Source organism: Phaenicophaeus curvirostris, chromosome 4 (genome assembly GCF_032191515.1).
Source record: "Phaenicophaeus curvirostris isolate KB17595 chromosome 4, BPBGC_Pcur_1.0, whole genome shotgun sequence".
Lineage (NCBI taxonomy): Eukaryota > Metazoa > Chordata > Aves > Cuculiformes > Cuculidae > Phaenicophaeus > Phaenicophaeus curvirostris.
The window spans coordinates 48511724-48538496 of record NC_091395.1 but is presented as its reverse complement, the minus strand read 5'-3'; the positions used below and the strand labels follow the sequence as shown (position 1 = coordinate 48538496).

At 38.1% G+C, this 26773-nt stretch overlaps 1 protein-coding gene across 3 annotated transcripts in view; it reads right to left on the bottom strand.

Annotated features, from left to right (window-relative positions):
- The window catches only part of DLC1 (DLC1 Rho GTPase activating protein), a 219971-nt gene that overhangs the window by 76401 nt on the left and 116797 nt on the right, over positions 1–26773 (bottom strand). Inside the window, exon 1 of one of the 3 annotated variants that reach the window (XM_069856005.1) lies at positions 20387–20677. The exons of the other annotated variants lie outside the window; for them this stretch is intronic. Coding sequence (XP_069712106.1) covers positions 20387–20501 — 115 coding nt within the window. The 5' untranslated portion in view covers positions 20502–20677. Of the gene's footprint in view, positions 1–20386; positions 20678–26773 lie in introns of those variants that run through there. 3 annotated transcript variants of the gene reach the window in all.

The following is a 26773-nucleotide window of genomic DNA, read 5'->3' as shown; positions in this document are numbered from 1 at the left end:
ATCTAATTAGGTACTGTTTTGGAGGGGCTTCATCCTGTGAAGGCTACGAATTATTTAACAGATGGAAATTACTTTTTGTTACAAATATCTTGGGGACTGTGAAGTCAGTCCATCCAAAGAGGCCAAAGAAAATATTGCTTTCCAGAAATTAAGTCCCTTAAAACATAATTATTGAATAAATATGTTTTTATAGAGGAGAGATTAAAAAGCTAGAAGAGTTTTTGAGTTAGAAGGTGCGAAACTGAGTAAATAAATCAGTCTGGTTTTCTCCCTATGATTTAGCTTTTGTGCCTAGATCTCCTCCTTGTGTACAGAAAAAACTGCCCATGAATCAGTGACTACAATCTCAAGTGTATGAAATATTTTTTCTTGCTGAGGAATGTGACATTCTTTGCAAATTAGGAAAAACTGGAGCAGATTCATCTGCTTAATAAGGACAGGCAGTCCTTCAAATGTCAGTGCATTTTAGAAATATATTTTTGGTGTAATCTGAGCCATGCTTATCCTGTGTTTTGCTGTGCAACACTGGTAGTACGATGCCAACATGATGTGGTCTAGGTTAACACTATACTTGGATTTTGGTTTGGTTTGTTTTCCGCATTCCGTTGCTTCCTTCCTCAGTGAAGCCATTTCCTTCTAAACAGTGTTTAAATTGCTATAGACTAGCCAGAGCATAGTCTGGGTTGGTTATCAGCAGGCCTCACAACTGTAACAAGTGTCTCTAGATTTCCTTATCCACCTCCCCAGCAGTTACTGTCATCAAAGCAACTGATCCTAGGGCACAGATTAATTGCTACTCTTAGAATAGAAATCTGCAGCAAGGTCAATGGTGTTCAAAACATTCTGACCAACAGCAGGAAATTCCCTCCAAGATTGCTAAATCTTGTTTACAAGAGATGTCTTTCTGCAGGATATACCCTACCCAACACTGTGCTGGAAACATCATGTGACATAGCGCATTTTCATGGGTAGTCTCAGAGAGCAGATAGAATGAAGTCCTGGCAAAATTCCCACTTCCTTCAGTGCAACAGGGTTTCAAATGAAGGAGTTCATTAGAGAAAGAGTAGAAAATTTTGGTGTCTAAAATTAGTGCTGACAGGCAGTATCTAGGCTGGTGCATATGCAGAAGCAGAGGATGGCATATGAAGGTTCCCTTGCAGAGAATGGGTTTTAGGTAAATTGCACTGATTTTTTAGTTAAATCACACTGGGTTTACTTAAATCACACTGATGAATAACTCCTGAACTAAACTATCTTCCCATAATATTTCCCAGCAAAGGTGGAGTGAGAACTGGAACACTAGAACAGCCAGATGCTACTACCAAATGCTCTTGCTAGGAATGCCAACACAGTGCTTAATCTCTCATCCTTTGCTAGAAAAAAACACCGTAACTTTTTCACAAAATATGGGACAAACAAACTTGGTGAATACTTCTGTCAAAGACATTCAAGAAACAGTTTTGTTACAGAAAGTTGTTATTTGGTCACCCTTATTTTACAAACAAGAGCAAAGGAGCAAGCCAACAAATGATTTAGCAGTAATATATATCCACTCTGTTGTAGATACTGGCAATAATTTTCTTAGTTGGGAAAAGTAATTCTGGTTAAAGAGACAGTGAATAAAACCATTTTTGTATACATTCAGTACATATGATCATACATAGTGTCTCGAACCCAGTCAATAATTTTGAGTTCCCACAGATCAGATAAGTCAGATAAGCCCCCTGTGCATCTCAAAAGTCCCCTACAGCTTCTCAAGAGCTGTTAAAATGCCTAGCTGAAAGCACTGACGTACGTGCCCTCTCTGTAACTCTCAACATATGCTTTAGCAGGTTGTGAGTGATTGTCACAATTTTCTCATTGCCTGAACTTTCAAAGTGCTGTCTGTTCATACCCATTTAATGCAAGTATTGAGACTCTGGACATCAGTATGACAGAGGGGAGAGTAAGTGCCTTAATACCTGAAACACAATCAAATCCTGATTTTCCATAAGGACAATGTATCCTCAATACTTGGCTGATGTCCTCAGCAAGAGCCTGAAGGAGCTACTTTGTGGCTATACCCCAATGCTACCCATGAACACAGAAGCCTCTTTTTATTTGGAATAGCAGGAGACATAACAGCTAATCTGTCAAAGGGATTAATAGTCTAAATTGAGTGAAAACCATGACATCAAAAGCCTCTGGAAAATAATATCTTGCTATTTGTTAGTCTGCTGAAAGGACTAAATATCCATTAGTACCATCATTTAAGTTTAAATAACAATGATCAGTTCTGAAAAGAAAAAAAATAGATTACAGAAATAATACAAATTTAAAGTAATATTCATGATATAGCTGAAAAGAAATGACTCATTTTAAAGGGTGATATAGATCATTAGAAGTGTGCTTTCAATACATAGCTGACCGGTTTACTCCCTCTTACACTTTCATTCTGCCTTAAATCAGTTGACAAATTTACTGTTTGTGAGCAGATCTATGCGTGGACAGTATGCTCAAATTTATTTGTAGAATAAGCTTTGTGCTTCAAAGACAATACCTTAGATTCTATATTCAGATTCACACAGTCCAGACCCTTCTGGACTCATTAAAAGACAGGCATGTAAAATGAAGTGCAGTTAGAAATACTGCTTGAAAAATTTAAGTTTATATGCTTGTTACCATCAATACTTCATATCGTGAAGAACAAACCTTGTAAGCGCTATAGTTTTCCATTAGGATAGTATTTAGCTGTCATTTCCATCTCTGGGAGGACAATCTGGGAGCGTTTTTTATACACATTCTCATTGCTATCTAAAGTTAGCATTAATCAAACAACTGTACAGTTTTCTCTCAAAAAAACCCCCAAGTGAATATATGAACAAAGGAAAGCTAAATGAACAATCAAATAAACATTCTTCATGCATGCATTTTCCTTGAACATTTTTATATTTCTTTATACTATTTCTAGTTTGTACTTAGAGTACTAATCTGCAATTAGTCTAAAGTCAATTCATTTTTTTGAATTTGTAAGTGTAAGGATGACCTGACCTTCATAAATAAGAATGAATAAGGATATCACTTAAACAAGGATAGGGTGGGGAGCACTTCGGGGAGTGATAAGGACAAGAGGAAACAAGGAGACCTATTTAAAATCACTGCTTGTCCTCTTTAGCTGAAGAAATATGTTAGGCTACAAATAGAAACACTAGAAATAAAATTATTTTTTCCTTCCTGAGTAAAGAGAAAGGTTTCTTGACATGAGAGATATATTTTTCTCAAATTGTTTGGATTCCTCCTGCATTCTGACAAGTAAATAGTACTGGTGTTTTTCCTTTTTTTTTGTGACTACTGCAATTTCTCAGAAATAAGTACACTTCAGAACTTGATCATAAAATCCTGGAGCAGACTTGACTCAGGGGTTTGCAGTATTTCATTATCCTGTAAGTACCATCACCTATCTGCCAAAGCAGAAAGAAGGAGTCAGCTGGGCTCAAATGGACGTTGGGTCATACCAACATCAGGCACTGAACACTGTCTATAAATCACACTGTGTGCAGTACTATGCAAAAATAAGTGTCATTTTAATTGCATTTGATCAGCTTCCTCAGTTCTGCATGCCAGATGGAAGGAGAAGGAACAGTTAAAGGATTCTTGTTGTCCTTTCAAAAAACTTTTTCTATGTACATTACTGGATTAGCTTTTGTCTCAATTTTTGTTACTTTTTACTGTTCTTTATAGTTAGTCTTCATCACAATCACATTAGTATCTTACAGTTTTGATGGGCTGCTCAACTATGTGTATACGGTCACTTTTAGTACTGAGACATATGTCCATAAAGCAACTTCTAGTACATTCTCTAATTATCAGCCTATGACCACATGACAGTCTCTGCTTATGGAATATGGGCAGTATTCCATACAAATGATCTATTGAAAAACCTTTTGTGGACATGTATACAGAAAATAATGGGAATGGTGTCAGGTAGGCAGTGTTTTAATGTGATAGTGTAAATTTTTCCTTTTTGATAAAAATTAGAAAAAAAAGTCTTTGAGGTTCCTGTTACAGAACATTATTTTGAAAACATTTCAGTATTTAAACTGGTACTCTAAGAATCTGTACCCCAGAAATCAATGATATTTTAGCCAAGTAATATTTTTTTTCAAATTTTGTTCCAACCAAATAAGATCTTACGATATGATGATTGTGTTTGGATTTTCTTAAGCTACATAAAGATTATACCATTCTTTAAGATTTCTACCTGTTTTCAAAAGTGGCAGCACACCTACTGTTATAATAACAGATCCAGGCTTAGGCTTGCTTGCAGCTGGATATGGTTGCAAAAAAATATATCAGCTTTTGTTGTTATTTTGAAGGAAAGTTGACTCCAATGCAGTAATGTCTAATCTTTATATTTGTGTCAAGTACTGACAGAAGAAGAGCATCCCGTCTCTCAACAACCTAGTTAAACTTAGACACAACTTATATTAATCAGACCAATAACTTAATGTTAAAATAGTTAAATATTTTTAGAAAAAGATGGGTTGAAAACTGAAGTCAGCATAAATTAGAAAAACAGTAACAGCAAAAAGCTTTGTTGTTGTGAACTAGCAAGCTTAACCACACATTCAGTATAACAAAAACAGATGTGCAGACACTACTGAAGGAAGTGGGGAACCTTTGATCTGCTGGCTTCTGCTGCTCACTCACAAAGGACAGTTGCTTCCATTAATGAGGCTTTTCTAGTTTATTAGGTTCACTGATTTCATTTGCTCAGAGCAGGAGGGAAATTGCACCACTCTCTAAGAAACCACTTTGATATCTTGTAAATACAGAGCTATAAAGTACTCATGTCACTTACGGCCATAAGTGGGATGTCTTTGTAAACAGTTGGTGTGACTGCTTGATGATATTTAAAGAGTGTGAATAGTGAGAAGGACAGAGGCAATGCATTGTTAGATGAGCTGATATTTGCTTCTCTGTAAGGAACGAACTCAGGTGAGAGAAGAAAGAAATAATTCTTCAAAATGAGTCAGAATTCTTCAGAATAATTTTTGCAGAAACCTAATTTCTGGCATACTTAGAAATACTTAATCAAATCTGAACAGATGGCTAAATAATCTAATGACAAATTATTTGCATAAGTCAAGGGGAGTCCTATTTAGAATTATAGAATCATAGACTCATAGAATAGTTAGGGTGGGAAGGGACCTCAAAGATCATCTAGTTCCAACCCCTCTGCCACGGGCAGGGACATCCCACTGGATCAGGCTACCCAAGGCCCCATCCAATCTGTTTCTAAATCTGTATGGAGTTTCATTGTTATTTGTACATGACATTACTGTATGTGCATGTTGCAGGGAAGTTACTAAGAAAGGAGATCCTGCTGCCCTACATGAACACCATGGTGTTAACAAGTAACACTTTCCTGGAAAGGGCAGTCTTATGTTAGCTTTAGCAGGACAAAACTGCTGCATGTGTGGATTTTTCTTCTTTACCTTTCCTTGGACAGCTGCATTTCAAAGTTGGAATTATTATTTCTGTGCATGTAAGTAAGAGGATGGAATGGCAGCAGAAGTACGCAAGGTTTAAAACATGAAAGGACTTTCTGTGTTGATTTGGAACCAGATACAAGGTTCATGTATTTTGGGCCTTCTCTAGCATTTTATCATCACTTTGCAAATGAGTATTTAGTGCAAGTCCATTAAAATCAATGATGCTCTCTTTGATGAAAAATCCAGTTTAGCCACAGTATGCTGTATGGCATGCCCCAGACTGAGTCTGTGAGAAAAGGGAAAAATATTTTGGAGTAGGACTTCTCTGCAGTCTCCAGTATGATTATATTGGAACACTTTGTGTTTCCAGCCTCAGTTAAGCTGTGAATCATACCAATAATTCCTTAATACTGAAGAAAATGAAAATGTGATTGAAATTGGTGTCTTGCTAACGAAAAGGCTGTTTTAAGCTTATTTCCAGTTTACCCTAATCCAGCAGTTCCAAGGACTAATTATCCTGTATTCATAAAATAAGTAGTTTTGTAGAATGTATCAGGCCTTTTAGTAGAACAGATTAATCTAGTAAATAAATTTAACATTGAAGGGGTTGAGAAGAGTATGAATCTTTTCTAGTTATAAATTAGTTCCAGAATACTGCTTTATATTTATTTTTCAGAAGTAGTGTTTTCAGGATGACAGATAAAAATTCCATTGAGACTGTAGTTTTTTTTGCAGAGGTTACAAATACTCCATGAGAAATTTGTTGAAAGGTTTTAGGCAAATGGGAGAGTATGCTTCAGCCAGGCAGATGACAGTCATTCTTGGTACAGGAATTTTTTTCCCATTTCCTCTTTTTCTAAGAGAGTTATCAGTCTTCTGTTGTTCTGGCTTTCTTCAAAAAGTTGTGCTGGTATGCCCTTTTGCTTAAAGCACCATGTTTTCACCACACCCCAGAAGGGGGCAGAGGGTTTTTTATATATGATAAGAGATGGCTGATGGCAATTTACAACCAGAAACTTGCAAATATAGTTTTCTGGGATTTCCTGCAAGAGTAATGATTCTTCTTGCTTTCTGCTTCAAGAGCAAGTGCACTCAAATGCTTGTTTTGATCTTGCCTTTTCTTTAATTATATGCCAGCTTTCACACAAATGGAAAGAAGATACAAAGAACAAATCCATGTGGAGAACTTAGTTCTGTTGCTTAACACTCAGGAGAAGGTGTTCCCCTTTCCCAGGTCTCATCGTGATTTAGAAATATGGAAAAAATTGAAAAAGAAGATAAAAAGACCCCACTTGTTGGGTATAAAATGCTGCTTATTTTTCCAGAACTGGTATAAATTAATTTGGTCCCACAAAACTATTCCTTTTTTTTATATTTCCCTCCTGTATTTCTGAATAATATTTTATTAGAATTCTCATAAGTGTTAATGGTAAAAAAGGCAGGTATGTATTCTAATCTTTTCTGCTTTGACAATATGGGACTACATCAAAGGAAATTCTGGTGAACCTGTACATATAGCAAAGAATCTGTGCTGCCCCTCATTTTCATTCAAGCTCTTTTAATTCAAGAATTGTTACCAACAAAACAAATAATAACAAAATTACGGAGAAGCATAAAATAGTCAGAATAGTAGATTTAGTAATATTTTAAATCTGACACTGTTTTCATAGTAAAAGTAATTACATTTACTTTTAAGAACTAAAGACCGTGTTATCGAATATGGTTGTGATGATCTGTGGATTTTTTTTTTGCTATGCTTATTGTGGTACTGGAATCGATATTTTAACTGTGCTGTCTTTAAAATACAGTCCTATAGAAATAAAATACATAAAAATAAAAGTTTCTAACATTTTTATTTTTTTATTTCATTGAAATTTTTTTTAAGATTAATTTCCCTGGTGTTCTAATTCTGATCTGTTTCTTGCAACACATTTCACAGAATCACAGAATCACAGAATAACCAGGTTGGAAGAGACCCACCGGATCATCGAGTCCAACCGTTCCCATCAAACACTAAACCATATCCCTCAGCACCTCATCCACCCGTGCCTTAAACACCTCCAGGGAAGGTGACTCAACCACCTCCCTGGGCAGCCTGTTCCAGTGCATCATACAGTATGAAAGTTTTTCTCATTTCTATGAACCCTGTCCTCAAGCAAACTTCATCTATAGCACCATCACTGTAGGGAGGGATGTATTTGTTAGAGGGTGCTCAGCACCTGTTCCAGGCATAGCAGACAACACATGGCTGTTGTATATACTTGTCTCAAACAATTTTGTACCTAATAATGTGAACTGGCCCCTGGCAGAAAACTGAAATGATGGGAATTAAATGGTATAATGCACTGAAGACAAAGGAAGCACTGGACTGAATGATCTTAAAGGGGGCAGAGAAGAGTGAAATCCCTGTGGAGATTTCCCCAGGTGGTGGATACTGAAACCTCATGTTTGAAATTACATCTTGCTGTGGTACCGCCAAAGAAATGGAACCAGATGTGCTCATCATTACCCATCAGGCCACCATGGCAAGCTAATTTTGCCAAATAGCCCAAAAATACACAAAGCTATAATGACCTTTAATTCCTAACAGCTTCAGTAGATCTTATTAAAAGCATTGGTGGGCTCAGGGATCAGAAACTGCTGGTTTCAACTTTCAAATGGGCTGTCTGAGGAGGCTAACCCCAGTGACATTAAAACATAATATGTATTAGGAGCAAAAGAAGTATTATAAATACTATTAATTAAAATATGGAAGAAGAATATGGACTTGTAAGAGAAGTAAAACAAGTTTCTTAGTAGTCATAATTCTTGCTTTTTGCAGTCTGAGTAAAGAATAAGAGCAGAGCCTGTTGTTATTGCTGTGCTTAAAGACATGGATCTGATAGGATGATAGTGAGAACAACATAGGAATTCAGATAGTGCAGTATAAGGAGAGGAATTAGTTTTATTAGGGTCACCCATAAATGCTACAATGACAGTTAAGTACAAGAGTGAAACTAACAAGCTTTTCTGTGTTGGCTTGCTGAATTATTTTTACTTCTCATGGTAGCCGGAAAGATTGAGAAACGTGGACTATCTTTTTACTGATCTTTGAAAGCTCATCAAAATACCTGTCTTCAACTTGTTCATATTCTTCTGTTGGACTACATTCTTTCCTTAGTGAAGTTATTGTTTTCCCATCAGCAAAATTCCTTGCTCCTAGTAAGGCACACACTATTTCAATTCTCTGCAATGAGAAAGTATTTCCATTTGAGATCATCTAACTTTGTTGATTCACATACAATAGCCTATTACGAGATACTTGCAAAACTTCCCAAGATAACTTCAAGTTAGCAATACCTACTCTTCAATCAACAAATTGAGGTATTTTATTCTAATCTCTCATTTTTGTGTTCACTTTCACTGAGTGCCCATTCTTTCAACTGTTCTGCATATCTGTCCAGTCGAAGGAAGAAGTCTCGAGAGGATTGTATCATACATATATACTGATCGGCTTCAGTAAACTTAAAATACCATGGAACATAGTTGTGCATATTCTTCATGACACTTCTACATTTCTAACAAGTACAAAAGGAGGTTTCTTTATAAATGATATCAAGCAAACATACACAATATTTTACTTTGTTGGGTTACAGGCCAAATCCTTAAAACCCATAGATTACAATATGCCCATAAAAAATGGAACAGATTTTACCAAATACTTTCAAAGAACAGACTCAAATTGAAAAGTGGCTTCAAGTTCTCTTAAAAGCTGCCATGGCTGGGAAATAAGCCAAAGAGTCTGTATTTCTATACTATTTGTGCTCATGCCAGTGATAGATATTTGTGCAGTCATTTTCCCTCTTGCTTGAAGTATCTGAATGCCTGTATGAATGTCCTAAAAGGCCACAGATAATTTTATCTTCCAGTGAAAAAAGGACTCAAAATCAAATTATAGAAGGTATTACTAGAGTATGAAAATTCAGGAAGTAGATATCTGAACTCTTCAAACTAAAATAACATATATGGCTTTCTCAAATAATGTGCAAATTACTGTGTGACATTTTGTGGCATTCAGAACGTAGGTTAGAGCTGTTGATCATAATAGCAGGTTTTGTCTTAAAAATGGAACCACAGCTATTCCATATGCTCTGAGATGCAAAAAGATGAACTCACAATTCACCAATAAAGAGCTCTCAGGGTACTTCGGACAGACTTCAAAATTAGAACTAAAAGTAAAGAAGAATAATTAGAAAAGAACCCTTAAAAATTCTTGACAGTGTTATTTTTGCTTCAGAATGGTTATTATCCCATTCACTGCATCTAATTATAGAAAAGCAAAAGGCTGATCAACATCACGAGTCATACATGTATCTATGTATGTATGCACTGTATGTACTAATATATGCTAGATTGAAAATATCACATAGAAACATCCTCTTCTTCATTCATACAACTGTGAAAAAAACTCTAATTTTGGCTACTAGATTGAACGTCAGGATTTTATCAATACTTTGAGTCACATTAGGTTCTTAGTTTTCTAAAATATGTGGTGTGCAGAGGAATGTGGTCAGGCCTTTTATATTAAAAATCTGGAATTGTAACTATGCTCATTCAGCAAATTCTTAAAACAGAAACCTAAACAAATTCATCAACATAAAGCCTGAACACAATCAAGTTTGTCCTGGTTTTGCACAATGAGAGATTTTCAGGCAGCACCTGAAGATGGTTTTATTCACCGCCAGCTCATTTTTCGGCACATGGGAATGGCCTGCTCTTGCACAGCCAGGATTTCCTTCTTGAAGAGCATCCAGTCCTCTTGGGCTCCTTGCCCTTTAGGACTGCCTCCCAAGGAAATGAAAGATGCGACTAAAGTCACTTCATATGAGAGACAGGGAGTTAAGAAGAAGCATGAAGTCACAAAATGGTACCATGCAACCTCTATGCACATCTGGTCACAACTTTTTTATATATGACACTGAAAATTCCTTAGATCTCACTATTCACTTGTGCTACACTTGCATTTTTTCCTGCTGTTCAAGTAACTGACTGGGTAGCTGCTATCCATATCATATTTTGTCCATTCTATTTTGTATGTTTGATTTACCCCTTGGAAGTAGGAACTGCCTAAACGTTCCTCTCCTATAACTTTTATTAGCTGCCTCTGTGTAAGTTTAACACAGATATGTGCACATTGAGCACCCTCAGACAAATACATTCATAACTTCAAAAAGAAACTACTGATAATTGACCTTCTCACAGTCTAGAAATACCAATAACCGTGAGCAACTTCTAGTACAGTAAGATATTTCCTGCACTGGGACAATTTGGTCCATTTTTTCTCTTCCCTATTCCTTCATAGAGTCCTAGCCCCCCTTGGGTCCCTGCAAGCTGGTAAACATGGCACTGCAAGAGGACGTTCAGTGGAGTGGTTCATTCTCTGCTTGCAATGATCTGAGTGACTGCTATGTTGTTTTGTGTATGTAATGGCCATATTCATATAGCTTCTGAATTTATGTCATCCCTCTTACCACTGACAGTGATTGTTCCACAGACTATAATCTCTTCAAAACAGGATTTACTTGAACTCTTTTTTTTTTACATGGTGCTTGAAGTGCTGCAGCATTTAATGAATAATAGTGTCAATCAATCAAACAATGTGCTTTGATGTTTCTCTGTCTTTCACCATCCCTCCCTAAATTTAACTGCATTTCTACATAAAACGCAAAATGCAAGTTTACCTAGTTTTTGAAAATCCACTTCAGCCTCTTAGTGGGATGTGTATTGCAAGGGAAGCTGTTCAGCCAGCAGGAATTCTGTTTTTGGTGGGAAAAAGCTGAAGGTATCAGCCTTTGGGAATGGTTGAAATTCTTGTAAGTGGAATTCTATCATATAAAATTAGCAAACAAATAAAACATTTATTGCCACAGAGATACTATACAGCTGCTTGGATCTGTTTTTTTTTTTTTTTTAATTTGTACTCCATCTACTGCCAACATCTTCCTTAAAAGAAATATTCAGCTACTTTCTAATGTGTAGCCTACAATATAACTGGGCTCCCTCCTGTGTCTGTTGTAATAGTGGCATTCCCTCAGAGTGATAAATATTCTCTGTGTGGCAATTAGGTTTAGGCATGATTGTAAACACAAAGTTCAGGAGGTTGCCATTAATGTTATCTTACATCCTTATTTCCTGTTGTCTTCATAGCTTAACATGTTTACTTTTAAATTAGAACATAATTAGCAGATCATATAGCTCATTTTTACTGAAAATAGCAGCTCAGTGAAAAGTTTCCTATCATCTGACCTTCCCACAGGCTGCATATCCTGGAACAGCACATTGTAATAAGAGAAATCAGTTATTTTGGATCTAGGCCAAACACTAATTTCATTTCTCCAGCTGACCTCCTCCTTTCCAGCTTTTTTCCCTGCTCTCCCCAGTAACACTCACATATGTGAGCTGGAGTTAAGAAGTTTCAGTTGGTAAACAAAACAAAGACAAAACTGCTAAGAAGTTAATGAAAACATCAGTAAGTCACAACATCTGGATCTCATCATCCAGCTCTGACGTAAGGAAGATGTCCAGATGTTAGCAGAAATGTAGCAGTTGAAATATTTTGTGAGTGAGGCTCCTTCCAAACAATCAGGCACAAAGCACTTCAGCACTTTCAGCAGTTTTTAGGAATGTTTCAAATATATAATGGTCTTTCAGATGTGCAAAATATCTGCTTGGTGCTGAAAGAATATATAGCCTGGAGAGCCAGGTCTGGGAACTGGGAGCCCTCACTTTTGGGAAGTGCATACGAATGTTCAAAGAGCAGGAGAAGATGAAACCTCCCAGTTGTGTTTCATAAGGAGAGACTTCTAGCAGAGACACAATGCTCATCTTGTGGTATCCATCATTTAAGACTAGAGTTTAACAATATCCACAACAACAAATTGTGAAACTGGGCCTGGAGAGAGCAGACCATAATTTTAATCTTTTTCGCTCAATTTTAATCCCTGTCTGACAACGTGACCCACATACAAGTCTTGCATGCTCCAAAGTATAAATGATGGGGCTGGTTTTATAACAGGTGGCTACCAGGTGTATAGTTTTTTTCCTTTCCCTCATGTCAAAGCTGCCTGGTGTAACAATGATGTTTTCCATGTTCAGGTGCTGATTTTCTGTTTGTGGAATGATACAATTGCTAGTTCTTATCAGACTTGTTTTGTGGGCTGCTTTGGGTGTGCTCCCTCCCTCCTTGGCCCATGTTCATAAAGGATCAGTTTGGAGTCCCCAAGAAAAGAGCAAAGTTTTTTCTAAAAATTCCTAGTGGCTGAACAGTCACAGGACTGGATTCCTCTTATACACATCCCTAAAATCTCAGGCACAGGACAGCACATGGTGTTGCTGGCTTTTTGCTGCGGTCCTAGAATTGGCTGTAATGATTGTGGAAAAACAGAATGCTGAAAAATGGTGTATTTCCATAATCCCCTCCAGCTGTTGTACCTTGAATCATGAGGATATTGTAGCAACAACTTCTATAAAATGCTTGGCATACTGCATACTTCTTATTGTAAAGCTGGACAAAATAGTGCCATTGTTGTAGCCTGATTACAGAAATGATGGTAGAGTTCCATGAAATAAATGTTTTCAATTTCAATAGTGGAGGGAAACGTGAAAGTCATAAATAAAACTTTCTGATTGTTCAGTCCACCGTCACTGTAATTTAATTCTGCTGTATGAATATATCCATTACAAATATCCAAGGTGACATAGTATGCACACTTGCTTTTTCCTACAAGTGCTTCAAACTCTATTGGTATCATACTTCAAGTTAGAAGCACAGGGGTGTTGGAAACAAGACATTTCAGCAGCTGAAAATAACACCATAATCATGCTACAGGCAGCTACGATCTTTCTGGCATTTCTCTACAGTTTCACATGGAGAGTGAGAAATTGAGAAACAGAACATGGAATAAGAATCTAATGAAACATTTAATTCCAAATACCATTTTGAACGAGGATTTTGACTGCAGGATTTTGCCTTAAATAAATTCCAGACATTCCATGATAAAAACAACAGTACTAAAAAAGGCATATAATACTCTATCTATCTTACTGGAAATTAAGGCTGGAACCATTTTCAAAAAATATACAACCATGTGCTGTGCATGAAATGTATTGTTTCTGATTGTATTTGAAGTCTGAATTTGAAAGATGTGCAGAATTATAAATCACATCAATAAAATTGTTGTTTTCTTTTAAAAAATCGGTTATACTATAAGCTTGTTTAGTAATTCCGCGGACAATAAAGCTCTTGAGCACTCTCAAAGGGAGGAAAATTTAACATGATAAAGATCTTAAGACATTCAACCAAAAAGAAATTGTTATTGTTTTGCACTGGATATACTGTACTTGCTTTATTATATGAATAGGTTCTGTGGTTATCAGACAAATGCTGTTTGCTGTTTTCCTGTTTCTTTTGGATAAATTAAAATTACAAGTACACCAAAAATCAATATCTTACTATTCTCTACCTCATTACAAGTGGCTCTTCTTAATATTTATATAATAGCCTGAATAAAACATCAGACTTATAGGAGGTTGTCTCCAGACCAGGGGTCATTTATTTTCTAAAAATGCTGATACAGCCAAAAAGTGACATATCTGAAGCTATATATCATGTGATCTCAGGCTCTGCAATGTATCAGTTTTCTAAAACCTTATTTCACCTACACACACTGTAAATCTGTTTCTCCAATATGAGAACAAAGCAGACACTTAAAGCAGTAATTTATCTTCTGCATGAGTATAGATTTTAGGAACAAGTAAAATTTAATGCAAAACACTACCTTAACCTGAGGCTTTAAAAATTCTGAAGGATGAAAATTCCTTCTTTTACTTCACATATATGGCTGGAAATATAAGCAGTAGATGGGAATTGTTTAAGAATGAGTAAGTCCTATACTCAGATTTTGCAAACCATAAAAAGGCATGTTTTAAGGCGTCAGAGTTAAGGGGAAAGTATAAAAGAATACAGCACATATGAATCCAGTGAACAAAGAGAACAAATTAGCTATTAGCAAGAGCAAATAGTGTGTTGCAGATGCTCCCAGTGATCCTAGACAAGTCACGTAAATATCGATGTGGCCAGCAGCAAGAAAACCTTAACTAGTGGTGTAATTCTAGCTAATCATCATAAATTAAAAAATAAAAGGTCTACTCAAAGGGGCCTGAAATGAAACATTTTATGAATAGAATCAAAATTGAGCTGGCCTTTGTTAAGCATATGAAAACTTGATAAAAGCTGACTGATAGTCTTCTGAGAGGAATGTAAATGGAAAAGAATTGTTTGATGGTATTACTTTTTCTGCGGTCCCATAGTTACAAAATCACAGAATCACAGAAACACTAGGTTGAAAAAGACCTCCAAGATCATTGAGTCCAACCACTAAGCCATGCCACTGAACACCTTATCCACCCGTCTTTTAAATACACCCAGGGATGGTGACTCAATCGCCTCCCTGGGCAGCCTGTTCCAGTGCCCAGTGACCCTTTCCATGAAAATTTTTTTTCTGATGTCCAGCCTGAACCTTTCCTGGTGGAGCTTGAGGCCATTCCCTCTTGTCCTGTCCCCTGTCACTTGGGAGAAGAAGCCAGCTCCCTCTTCTCTACAACCTCCTTTCAGGTAGTTGTAGAGAGCAATAAGGTCTCCCCTCAGCCTCCTCTTCTCCAGGCTAAACAACCCCAGTTCCCTCAGCTGCTCCTCATAAGACTTGTTCTCCAGCCCCTTCACCAGCTTTGTTGCTCTTCTCTGGACTCTCTCCAGAGCCTCAACATCCTTCTTGTGGTGAGGGGCCCAGAACTGAACACAGGATTCGAGGAGCGGTCTCACCAGTGCCGAGTACAGAGGGAGAATAACCTCCCTGGACCTGCTGGTCACGCCATTTCTGATACAAGCCAAGATGTCATTGGCCTTCTTGGCCACCTGGGCACACTGCTGGCTCATGTTCAGTCGGCTGTCAACCAACACCCCCAGGTCCCTCTCCTCCAGGCAGCTTTCTAGACAGACTTCTCCTAGTCTGTAGCACTGCACAGGGTTGTTGTGCCCCAAGTGCAGGACCCAGCATTTGGCCTTGTTAAACCTCATGCCATTGGACTCTGCCCAGCGGTCCAGCCTGTTCAGATCCCTTTGCAGAGCTTCTCTACCCTCCAGTAGATCGACACTTCCACCCAGCTTAGTGTCATCTGCAAACTTGCTAAGGGTGCTCTTAATGCCTTCATCCAGGTCATTGATAAAGACATTGAACAGGGCTGGACCCAGCACTGAGCCCTGGGGAACCCCACTTGTAGCTGGCCTCCAGCTGGAGTTAACTCTTTATGATAGCACTCAAGATCACCTGCTCCATGCCTTTCCCTGGCACTGAGGTCAGACTGACAGACTTGTAGTTTCCTGGATCCTCCCTCCGACCCTTCTTATAGATGAGTATAACATCAGCCAGCTTCCAGTCCAGTGGAACTTCCCCAGTCATCCAGGACTGCTGGAAGACGATGGAAAGGGGTCTGGCAAGCACATCCGCCAGCTCCCTCAGTATTCTTGGGTGCATCCCGTCCAGGCCCATAGACTTGCGAGTGTCTCATTGGCCAAGCAAGTCTCTAACCACCTCCTCTTGGATCATGGGAGTTTTGTTCTGCTCCTCTAGGTCCTCAGTATGTACCCACAGGGAACAACTTTCCTTGCTATTAAAGACTGAGGCAAATAAGGTATTCTGTTCTCTCTGTTGCTACATCTTTAGCAATAACTCACAAGGACATATATAATCTTTCTAGATGATTCAAACACTAGCAAAGTAGGCAGAATGAGAAGTAGCTTGTAACAGATGTAATTTTCATTTCTTTGGCAATTAACAGAAAACAAAACCAAGAAAAATGAAGGCCTCAAAGGCACTCTTCATTTTTAGAGGGCCAAAAGGTAAAAAAATAATTTAATTCTTGGGTAAATGAAGTATTGTGGAGTTTTAGTGAATTTTAATTAAAAAAATGACATAATTAAAAATTATCAGTGATAAGTAGGTAAATAATAATGTAATCTCCAATATAACATTGAAGGTTTATTTTTTTATCTATAATACCATGTATTTCAGAAGATAATTTAGATTTTTCGTAAGTAAAAAAAATTAAAAGAGGAACACATGAATTGTACTGAGTTGTACTCAGTGTCTCACCATTTTTTCTAAATAATGCTGGCAAAACTAAAAAATTCAGGGTCTTTTAGTAGTACTGTAAGGTTGACATAATGGGTCTTAATGCATTGCTGATAAATGCTACATTGGGTCATCTACAGTCTATCCTGCAGACAATATAGACAACTGTAGAAATGCAAGGAAATACCTGTCTACAGTGTTCAGAGGATATTTACATGTCAGAGCTGAGAATGATCCTTGCATGCTCTGGTGAAGCTCAGTGTGTGCTGCTGTGCCTCTTGTGCGTAAAATCCTCATCTCTATCAGGAGGTCTGCCTGCTGAAGAAGCCAGAACATTCTTCCATTCCCAGCTGAGGATGTGGCCTGACATCAGTAAGGGGAATAAACTGGGAAATCCCAAGGAAATGTTTCTATTTCTTGTGAATTCTGTAATAGGAAAACTTTCGTATTGCCCATTTAGAGGACCTGGCAGCTTGAGTCTCATTCTGTCCTCTCATTCTTTGCTGTTCATTCCATTGCCCCAAATTGTATCTCATCTCCACCAGGCAGTTTTGATGTTTCAGCATTTGAAAATGCTTCTGTTGTGTGTAGTGATTTATTTTCTACATTTTAAGATCACCAGACATGACGATAAACATCTACTAAAACAGAGGAGAAAAGACATTGCTGAGCTACAACTCACTGATCTTCAGCACAGGTATTTTATAAATATATACCATATTTATACAATAGTAATACTATACTGTAATACAAGTGTCTTGGCCCCAGCTGGCTGAACCACAGGCCATTCAGCCACGTGACAAGACAGCACAGGTAGTAACTCAGCTATGGTGTTAGGGTCCAAAAGCAATGTGAGGATGCTGCTCTATGTTACTCATCGTGCCTGGGGTAGGATGGCATGCAGAGGTGATATGAGAGGGCAGTCAGTATTAATTTACATCCCTTTACTATGCCCCCATCAAAATTAAAGCATCTTTAGCTACAGTTCCCTGCAATTTTAATAGTGTTTTAAATGCTCTTGATACTTTTTGTCCAAGACTAATGCAACCTTTCTTTTGTGTCATTAAAACCACATATCTAGTGGAAAAAACATTTTCCACAATATTTTCCCAGAATGTATACGGGACGTAGATAGTACTGCCTGCTTAATGACTATATAGATTATATTGCATGATTTGCTATTTCTCTTTGCTGGTTAGCAGGTTGTTTGAAAGGCAAAAAATTTTTGATTACGTATTTAATGCTATGAAGAATGCATATTTCACATTTTCTTCTTTCTTTTGCAAATATCATTCACTTTTTTAAAGGTGTGCCCTGATAAGACAAACTGCTGATCTAAGTGGATTTCTTCGTTCAGAGTCATGACCCTGGTATACCATTTTTATGTAGTCAGCAGTTTAAACTGCTGATATCCTGAAGAACAAACAGAACAGCAACACAACTTGTTGCTGTTCTGCTTCTCTTCCTGAATCTCTATTATTAATGAAGTATTTTCAGGAATACACCCTGTTATTTACTCTAATTACGTATTGCATTTCTTATTGGGAGTTTAGACTAATGATTTTCTGACTTTCTGGCTGACAATATACTAATATAGTAAATATACTAATGTAGTAAATATACTAATAGGTTGAGAAGTCTACATTACCAGCACAGCCTGGAAAAAGGAACTGTCACTGTTTTTTTAAGGGTCCTCTATCATCTAAGCATTGTATTGATAGAAACTCTGACAGCTCAAACCATCTGCCAAGTAGAATAAAAACATGCCGACCCTTATCAGCACAGCTAAAGAGGCTAAAGGGTTCACGTTCACTCCTCGTTTCTAGGAATGTGACAGTCTCAAGAAATATAATTAGCAGTTGTCTATGCCCCTAAATATTTGACAGTCATATACAAGGTTAAATATACACATTTATCAAGGTCTTTTCATATCCTGATAAAACCTGCATATTTTCATATGTAGGTCACATACAGAAGGTACATATTACATTCATTATATGGTTTTCTATGTGAACCGATGAGACGAAAACAATTTTGTAGAAGGTGGTTGTAGCTGTCTTATGTGGACACAGGCCAGAGTTACTTGGAGTCTGTTGATGCATCTGAATTTAACTATAAATTAAAAAGCTTACTTTAAAGCATTCACATAAACAACTCTAGCAGGTGGAATGGAAATGAATGCCAGGGTAAACAAGTGTCCAGCTGACCACGCAACACACAGATTAAATAAAAGCTGCCTTGGCTTCCCTTTTATAGATTTGTGTAATGTCTATGCCTTTTTACTCAGAATTTCTTTCTTCTTGCTGTTCCTTCCAGTGGAGTTTCAGCAATGCCCCAGACATCAGGACCTGTGTTGTGACTGCTGCTCCATTCCCTGAAGTCTTAAAGCTACTGAAGAATCCAGTGTTCTCATACATCTTTGAGAAATGAAATGGATTATATTCCCAGTTCAGTTTGCAATGGAAAAGAGGTTCATGTCCAGCGCTTTCACAACACTATCATGTTTATCACTAACTGCTGAGCACTGAAGTAAATGTAATGTCCCCATCTCCTGTGACCGTGAGGCTTTACTGTAAAAGTTGTAAAGCTAAGGTCCTCTGCCCAGGAACCTCACTGTTCTTTGCCATCTCTGGGAACAGGCACAGAATTTATCTAGCTGCTAACACACTGGACAGAACAAGTTTTTTTATGAGTTGCTGTAATTCAAAGCACGTTTCTTTATAGGCTGTGGTCACTCACTGCCTGATTATCTAATGTAATCAGTTTTGGAATCAGTGTGACATCACAAATATCTGTTATGCACTTAGCTGCTCTTATTTCCCCAAAACATAAGTGCATGAAAATGATGTAAAAGTTCAGTTTACATTAGTGAGCAATATAGTCAGCTCATCCTTGATTTTATCTTTATTCACGTTTTTTCTCCCTCCTCCCCTCCCCCCACCAGGATAAACCACCCCCACTGTAAGTATACAAACAAACCAAAATGATCCCTCTGGCATGTCACAACCATTGTGCATTTCTGCTGCCTTTCCTGGAACCTCTAAATGCCGCAATAATAAATGAAACAACCCAAGCATGGTGAATAAGAAGCACTCAATCTAACTGACAGAAAATAACAGAAGAGGAAAATAAAGTGAGTTAAATTGTCTTTTTCTCCAGCCCTCTATTAAGGTTTGCCTTGAATTTTTGAGTCTTTGCAAGTCAAAATAAAAATGTGAACTGTAACCATATACTTGGTTGGTAATTTACATCTTAGAAGCCTAGCTCTGGCATACCTGACACTCACTTGGAGCTCACAGCGCTGGAATCCTTGCCAGAGGAAATACCAGTAATTGCTCAGCGCACAGCCCAAATATTCCAACTGACACACTCCTTGGCTGCAAAACACCCCATAACGCAAGTCACTGAAGCACATCACAGCAGCAAAGCACAAGATCTGACCTAACAGCAAAATGAAGTGGTTCAGCACACTTCAGTCTGAGGAGTTTGCAGTGTAATAGCTGACCGAAATTCATTGCTCCTTTTCTTTTAACTGATGTTTATTTCATCTAGTTAGAGGAGCACATACAATCCCACTTCAGACATAACACCGAAGAAACAGGACACAGAAACAAAAGGCTGGAGAAATACTTAGAGGTGACATCATTAACATTATGCAAATAATACCACAAATTACCATTATTGATTATGGTCCCTATGAACCTTAAAATATGCTTAAAATATGGGAAGTAATGTCCTTCTCACCTGCCAGTCGTCTGTCTCTTGTGTTTTTCCAGATAACGTCCAAGGCTCTAGCAGTGGAGTCCCTGATATGATCACTAAATGATCTCCTCAGAGGGGCTTTCACTGGATGATGCATAATGCAGATCGATCACACATCTAGAGTCAAACAGCTGTAGCTTGGCCTCAGGAGAAAGAGCATTCTTTGCCTGGGGATATGACTGAATTTCTCTTCAGGCAGGCAGGTTGTTACTTTATATAATTTGTCGTCAGCTTTGTGGAGCTTTTCCTTGAAGAGTCAGGCATTGCAGATCTCACTGCGGATGCAGGGAAGCTCAGACTGCAGCCAGCCTACTGGAAAGCTGCCAAAATCTTACATCTGGAACAGTTTACAAATGAGCTAACGATACAGTCATTTAGATTTGGGGCTTTATTTGTGGATATCTATAGGATTCTAGCTTCCTGTTTAATCAAATAACTTACTGAGCACATGCTTGCATGCTCATTTATTAGGATAATATTTCCCTGCTTGACTGATATTTCAGGTAATCCTTAATATTTTGACATGAAAAAGGTAAGAAATAGAAAAGAGATAAAGTAATTTTAAGTATCTGCAGTTCTGGTATTATATTCCATTACAATATTTTTCTTCCATATCACTCGATCTGTGGCACGCCATAGGGCCTGATTCTGAATTCTCTGTATGTATTACTTTATGCCAACGAAGTAATTAAGTGATGTAAAAACAAAAATAAGGGGAAAAGGGGAGAGGAGAAAAAAGGAGAGGGAGCAAGGCCTCCACATCTTTGCTAAATCGAAAGATAAGGTCTCGTATGTAAAAGGTTTATGCATGTAACTAAGATTAATAGTCATGGTAAATGAAGCCATTTGACCTTGCTCATTTTGACCTTTTTAATTGATTATTGTGTCCTGTGGCTTCCCTGAGGGACTGTGGAAGGAATAAAGGGGTAGCTGAAACTCTCTTTTTCCTTGCTAGTATTATGTATGGGAATGTGTGAAGTGATAGGAGACTGTAGCTTAAAAATTCAATCCCCTTTGCTATCAGGGAAAGCAACAACGGTTGAATAAAGTTGTCTTAATGTTAATTCAAGGTGGACTCCTTAATTTTTACAGCAACTAAAGCCATTAAAATCAGATACCATTATTTTCTTGAGAAGTATTATGTTATCATTTGAATTGATCCATTAACTTCTCACAAGGTTGGCGCACACAGATCAACCTACAGAACTGCAAGTTTCTGCCTGTGGATATTCACTCACTTAGAATTCCTTCCTAAGAACAAAGCAGTTTTTCTTTTTGTTCTATAGTAGATAATTTACTTCTCACTTCTTTAATTTATTTTAACTTTTTCCCAGTGCCTTCTCAGTTCCCTTCTTTTTCACTAGTCCTCATTTCCTCTTTGATAGGTTGATCTCATTCTGACAAAGAAAATAAATTTACAGATTTTGCAATAGTTTAACTGAGGGAAGAGCTGGCTAACCATTTACTTAATGTAGATCACAATTTCTTCCCATTTTCCACCTAAGCCTTTGCCTTTCATCTTTACAGATCATCTGCAAACACTAATGTCCTTTGAACAAAACCAACAGCAGCGAGGGATGTATAGCAATTGCTTTCCTCATTATACCCCTCCTACTTTTTGAGGCTGGATGGAGAAGCAGCAGCCAACTCTCTGGAGAAATTCAATATGATTGCACACTCAGAAATATGCAGGGTTTTTTTTTTCTAATTATTCTGGCAAAGCTTCATTTTAGAGCAAGTGACAATGCTTGCACATGCAAATGCTGACATGATGACCAGAGGGTAATTTATCTACTTTGAAACACCTACACCCTGTTCAGGTGGCACTTGCCATTGTTACATTTAGTGACCAGCTCAGAACACTAGTCCATTTTTAAATGGATGCAGTAAACAAGTTCTTTAAGAGATATTGTGGGTTCTGTTACAAACGTACACAGCTCAAAATATTTAAAACAGTCAGTGAGACCAGTCCAATGAAATGGGCTGGAAAATGTCAGAATAACCCAACAAAGGGCAAAGGAGAAGTTAAGATAAACTGCAACAAATCAGAGGAAGAGAGCTAAGGGAGTCTGCTTGTCTGATGGATAATCTAAGCAAGATTGTGTAAAGAATTTAATTAAAGGTCAGAAAATTCTTGCTGGACTAGGGACAGAAAAAAAAATTAGGTGTAGATAGGCTGGAAATATAGATAGGAAATAAAAGGGCATTAATTTTATAAAATGCAGCCTGAGACATCTGTTGAGGAAAACATTTAAAAGCAAATATATACAATCAATGAAAGAAATTCGAAATGTGTGACATTCACTATGGTCATAAAATGAATTTGCCATGGAATATGAAATTATAACATGATTTTAAAATCACATTTAAAGAAGTCATCAGAGAAGAGATGTATTTCAGTCTCTGTTTTTGTGTTATTTAAATAACATTCCTTGTGGAACAATGCACTCAGTTTTGGTCTGTAGCTCACTTTACCTAAAAGACGCTTAAAAGACTATTGCAAATCCTAATTTGCTGTGATACAAGCAGCTGATCTTAGTTCTCTATTGGGTAAGACCCTTGCATTCAGAGGAAAGCTGCTGAGTTGCCATGTCTGCTGTGTCATTATCTGATGCTCCCATTGAGAACCCTACACTGCAACTCAGGAAAGCTCCTCCCACGTTCCCAGATGCAGTTCTGCTTGCCGAAATGTTACTGTCCAAATGATACCTGCCCATGTAGCTCAGATGTATTCCTCCTTCCCTTGGAGTTGTAGCTGTTTGCAGGGAGACATCTGCCTGAGTCACACATCTGCAGTCACCTCCAAATTGTTTGCATGGAAAGGATTTCTCTGTTTCTCTGGTAAACTCATACAGTCTGGACTGGGAGAGGATGATACTAGTGCAAAGCACATGTGTACAGTCCTCAGCTGGTGAATCTCTGATAGCAGTCAACATGAATTTATTAGATTAATTTATAAGGAAAGGTGTTAAACAAAAGAGATAAACAGGAGCACTGGGAATGACAGTAAAGGAAAAAAGGTTTTAATGATGAGATATATAGACCAGCAAAGAAAATATTTGCGAAGAAAATGGCAAAATGTTTTGCTGCTCTGTTTGAAAACATACCAGAAAATCTCCTGAAAACAAGTATGTTCCCAAGTGACAGGGGACAGGATGAGAGGGAATGGCCTCAAGATCCACCAGGGGAGGTTCAGGCTGGACATTAGGAAAAAAATTTTCACGGAAAGGGTCATTGGGCACTGGAACAGGCTGCCCAGGGAGGTGGTTGAGTCACCTTCCCTGGAGGTGTTTAAGGGACGGGTGGACGAGGTGCTGAGGGTCATGGTTTAGTGTTTGATAGGAATGGTTGGACTCGATGATCCGATGGGTCTTTTCCAGTGTGGTGATTCTATGATTCTATGATTTTAGCTGGGAAATGGCCGATGCAGGCTTCCATTTATTACACCTACAATTCAATTAGCTGCATACATGTACTGTAACAAAATGTATGCAAAAATAAGCAAAGTCCTAATGCCCAAGCAGCAGCTAGGTAAAATTTATGACGCAGCTCTATCTCTTGGCTTCCCTGTATCTGGGAACTTGAAGGAAGACCACCAGCAGGCACAGGTTTTATATCGTGATAATACTCATCATGATCACAGCCATAGTACAGTCAATATTTCAGTTATCTTCCAAAATTATTTTATTTCAGTCAGTATTCGCTGTTCAATGACTGAAATGAAAAAAAAAACAAACAAAACCCAAACGCTGCCAAATAAATTCATATGTTCAAAAGTTAAACTCAAGGGGTGAACAAGGACTGTATTCAACTAAAAATAATATGACGGGAATCTGAAGGAGAGGGGTCTGTTGCTGACAAGAGAGGAATGCAGTAGCCAGTGTTCCAGGAGAAAGGTGAGAGTACACCCTCAGGAAAGAGGCTGCAGTGCACACGTGCAGAGCAGCATGCATGACCAGGGAAGAGTCTTTGTGGAATCCCAGAGGCAAATATTTACTGGGGTCTTATCCCTACCTGCCTGCCCAGCCAGCTTGGAGCCGGGTTGCACCCTGCCCTCTCAGTGCTCCCACCAGCCAGGATCGGCCCCGCCACTGCTGCTCCCAGGATGGTCCTTCCTTTTAGTCAGGCCTAGCCCGCCTCTACACTGCAGCCACTGATTTCTCCCACTTCTCTTTTCAGAAATATTTTCATAAAGGTCTTGTTAATATAAGCAAAGCTGTGCCTCTCCAATCTTCTTCTTGAGGCTGGATCTACTTACTTGTAAAGTGCCGCTCATCATTCTTAAACACATTGTAATTAAACCAGCCAAGAGCAGAAAGCAGAGGCTAATTTTTTATAAACTTACCACTCTACAGCAGTTCAAGCTAGAGGTTCTAAGCTTGCCAGATATATGTTTTCTGTCCCTTAGTGGTTCTGCCCATACTTCGGTCTGCAAAGATAACTTTAAAGATCCTTTTTCCTCTTTAAGGCAAAGAGCAGACAGAATGCATCAAGTACTCTAGAATGGAAGAGAATCGTGATCCCATTTTTAGTTCTGGCAACATCCAGCTCCTAGGAGGAAAACAGCTATGCAAATCTCATTCTCTTCAGGCTTGCTGAAAATGTGTCAACTTCCCTTCCAAGTGTTTACAAACGTGCAAATTATCATGTTTATCTCCAGCTCATCTATGTGATTCCGGCCCCTTGAGCCTTGAAGAATGTATACATCCAAAATATGCATAGCCAGATAGACACACATAATTTTTTAAAAGTTCTGCCAGTTTGAGCATTGCTGTAATTTCTACACAGGCTGTGAGAAATGGTATAAGAAATTCAGACCATCTTTGCAGCCTGCCTGATCTGATACATGTAATCATCTTTCCCCTTGTTATAAAAACAGAAAGTAATGCCGTAACTCTCCAAAAGCATCACAAATCATAAGAGTGACTTGGAATAAAAATTTTAGGTCTAATAAAAAATCCTTGATGTCACAGAGTTTTGTCATTGTTTCATCTCTCAACAGATATCTCCAAGTGCTGTCTAGGAGACCAGACTGGGAAAGGAGCCCTTTGAATTTTGACTTTGACATGTGTTCCTTTCCAAAAGAAATCTAGTATTGCAACATCTGCAGTATCTGAGAAATCCGATACATATCAGTCCTTAGACAAGAAGCAGTCATCCTTCAGAGCAGACTGTAAAGATTTAGAGAAATCCCTACAGAAAGGCAGACAAATAAAATATACTTTTTTGAAACAGAAAAGTTTCAATAGAATGTTGACAAATTTCACCAAAATTATTGATATGACAAAGCAAATCTTTATTTAATTTCATTTTTTAAAAATCTCTATTTGTCAATAAGATAAGGCAACAATATTCAGAAGTTTCATTTAGCACATATGTGTCTAGCAATTTATCTATCTCATGCACTACTTTCCAGTGCTAAGCTTTCCCCTTGCCTCTGCAGGAGGCAGACCTTGGAGCAGACTGCAGGTGGAAGGACTTGACCTTGCAGTGGCAGTCACTCTCTGTCATCATCATTTCCTCCCTCCTTTCAAGGCAGGAAGGGGGTTGGGTATGTAACACTGTTTATTTCCAAAGAGACACTTTAATGAAAAAATCCTTCCATGACAAGTTTTGTTTTTTTGTTCCATATTGATAGTAAATGCTCAGTAGGACATTATTTTTCTCATTTCTTGCACTAGGAGCAAAATCAGTGTGTTATGCAAGACCAGACCTCCAGACTCAGAAGGCAAGCAGGGTAGGGGCTGTAGTGAGGAAGGCTATACTCTCTTACCTTTTTTCATCCTCCTACTTACATGGTACTGAAAGAGAATATTAAAATTCTTTCTTGTGTCAGTGTCACTATGAGGTATAGAAAAAAGGTAGTAAAAATAAATACTAGTTATTGGATGATGAAAGTGTAGAACAGGCTAGGAATCTTCCCAGCCCAAAGACTGGATTTATCAGTTGATTTGTGCATGATATTCCCTCCTCTTCAACCTATTCATTTCCTTTTCTCTTTTCCAAAGTCCTTTACAAGTTATTATTTGCTGCTTTTTTTTTTTTCTCCCTACCATTTAAAGACTGCTCCATCATGCTTTGTACAGTTCCTTCCCCATCCCTATCCTAACAGCTACATCCTTCTCCATCATCTGACCTCTGGTTCCTACAGCTGGCTGCTCTTCTCTGTTTTGCTCCCTTGACTCCTCCCTGCTGACATGGGCAGAGGTCTGCAAGCATTTTGTGCCAGTGAGCATTGCTGCACCAGAAACCAGACTGGATTTGCTCTGCATCCTGATCTCAGCAGCAGCTGCACATAAGATAATAACAGGTGTTTGGATGGTCATTGTTGTAAAGGTGTTGCTGACGGGAGTGCACAACTCAACCCTA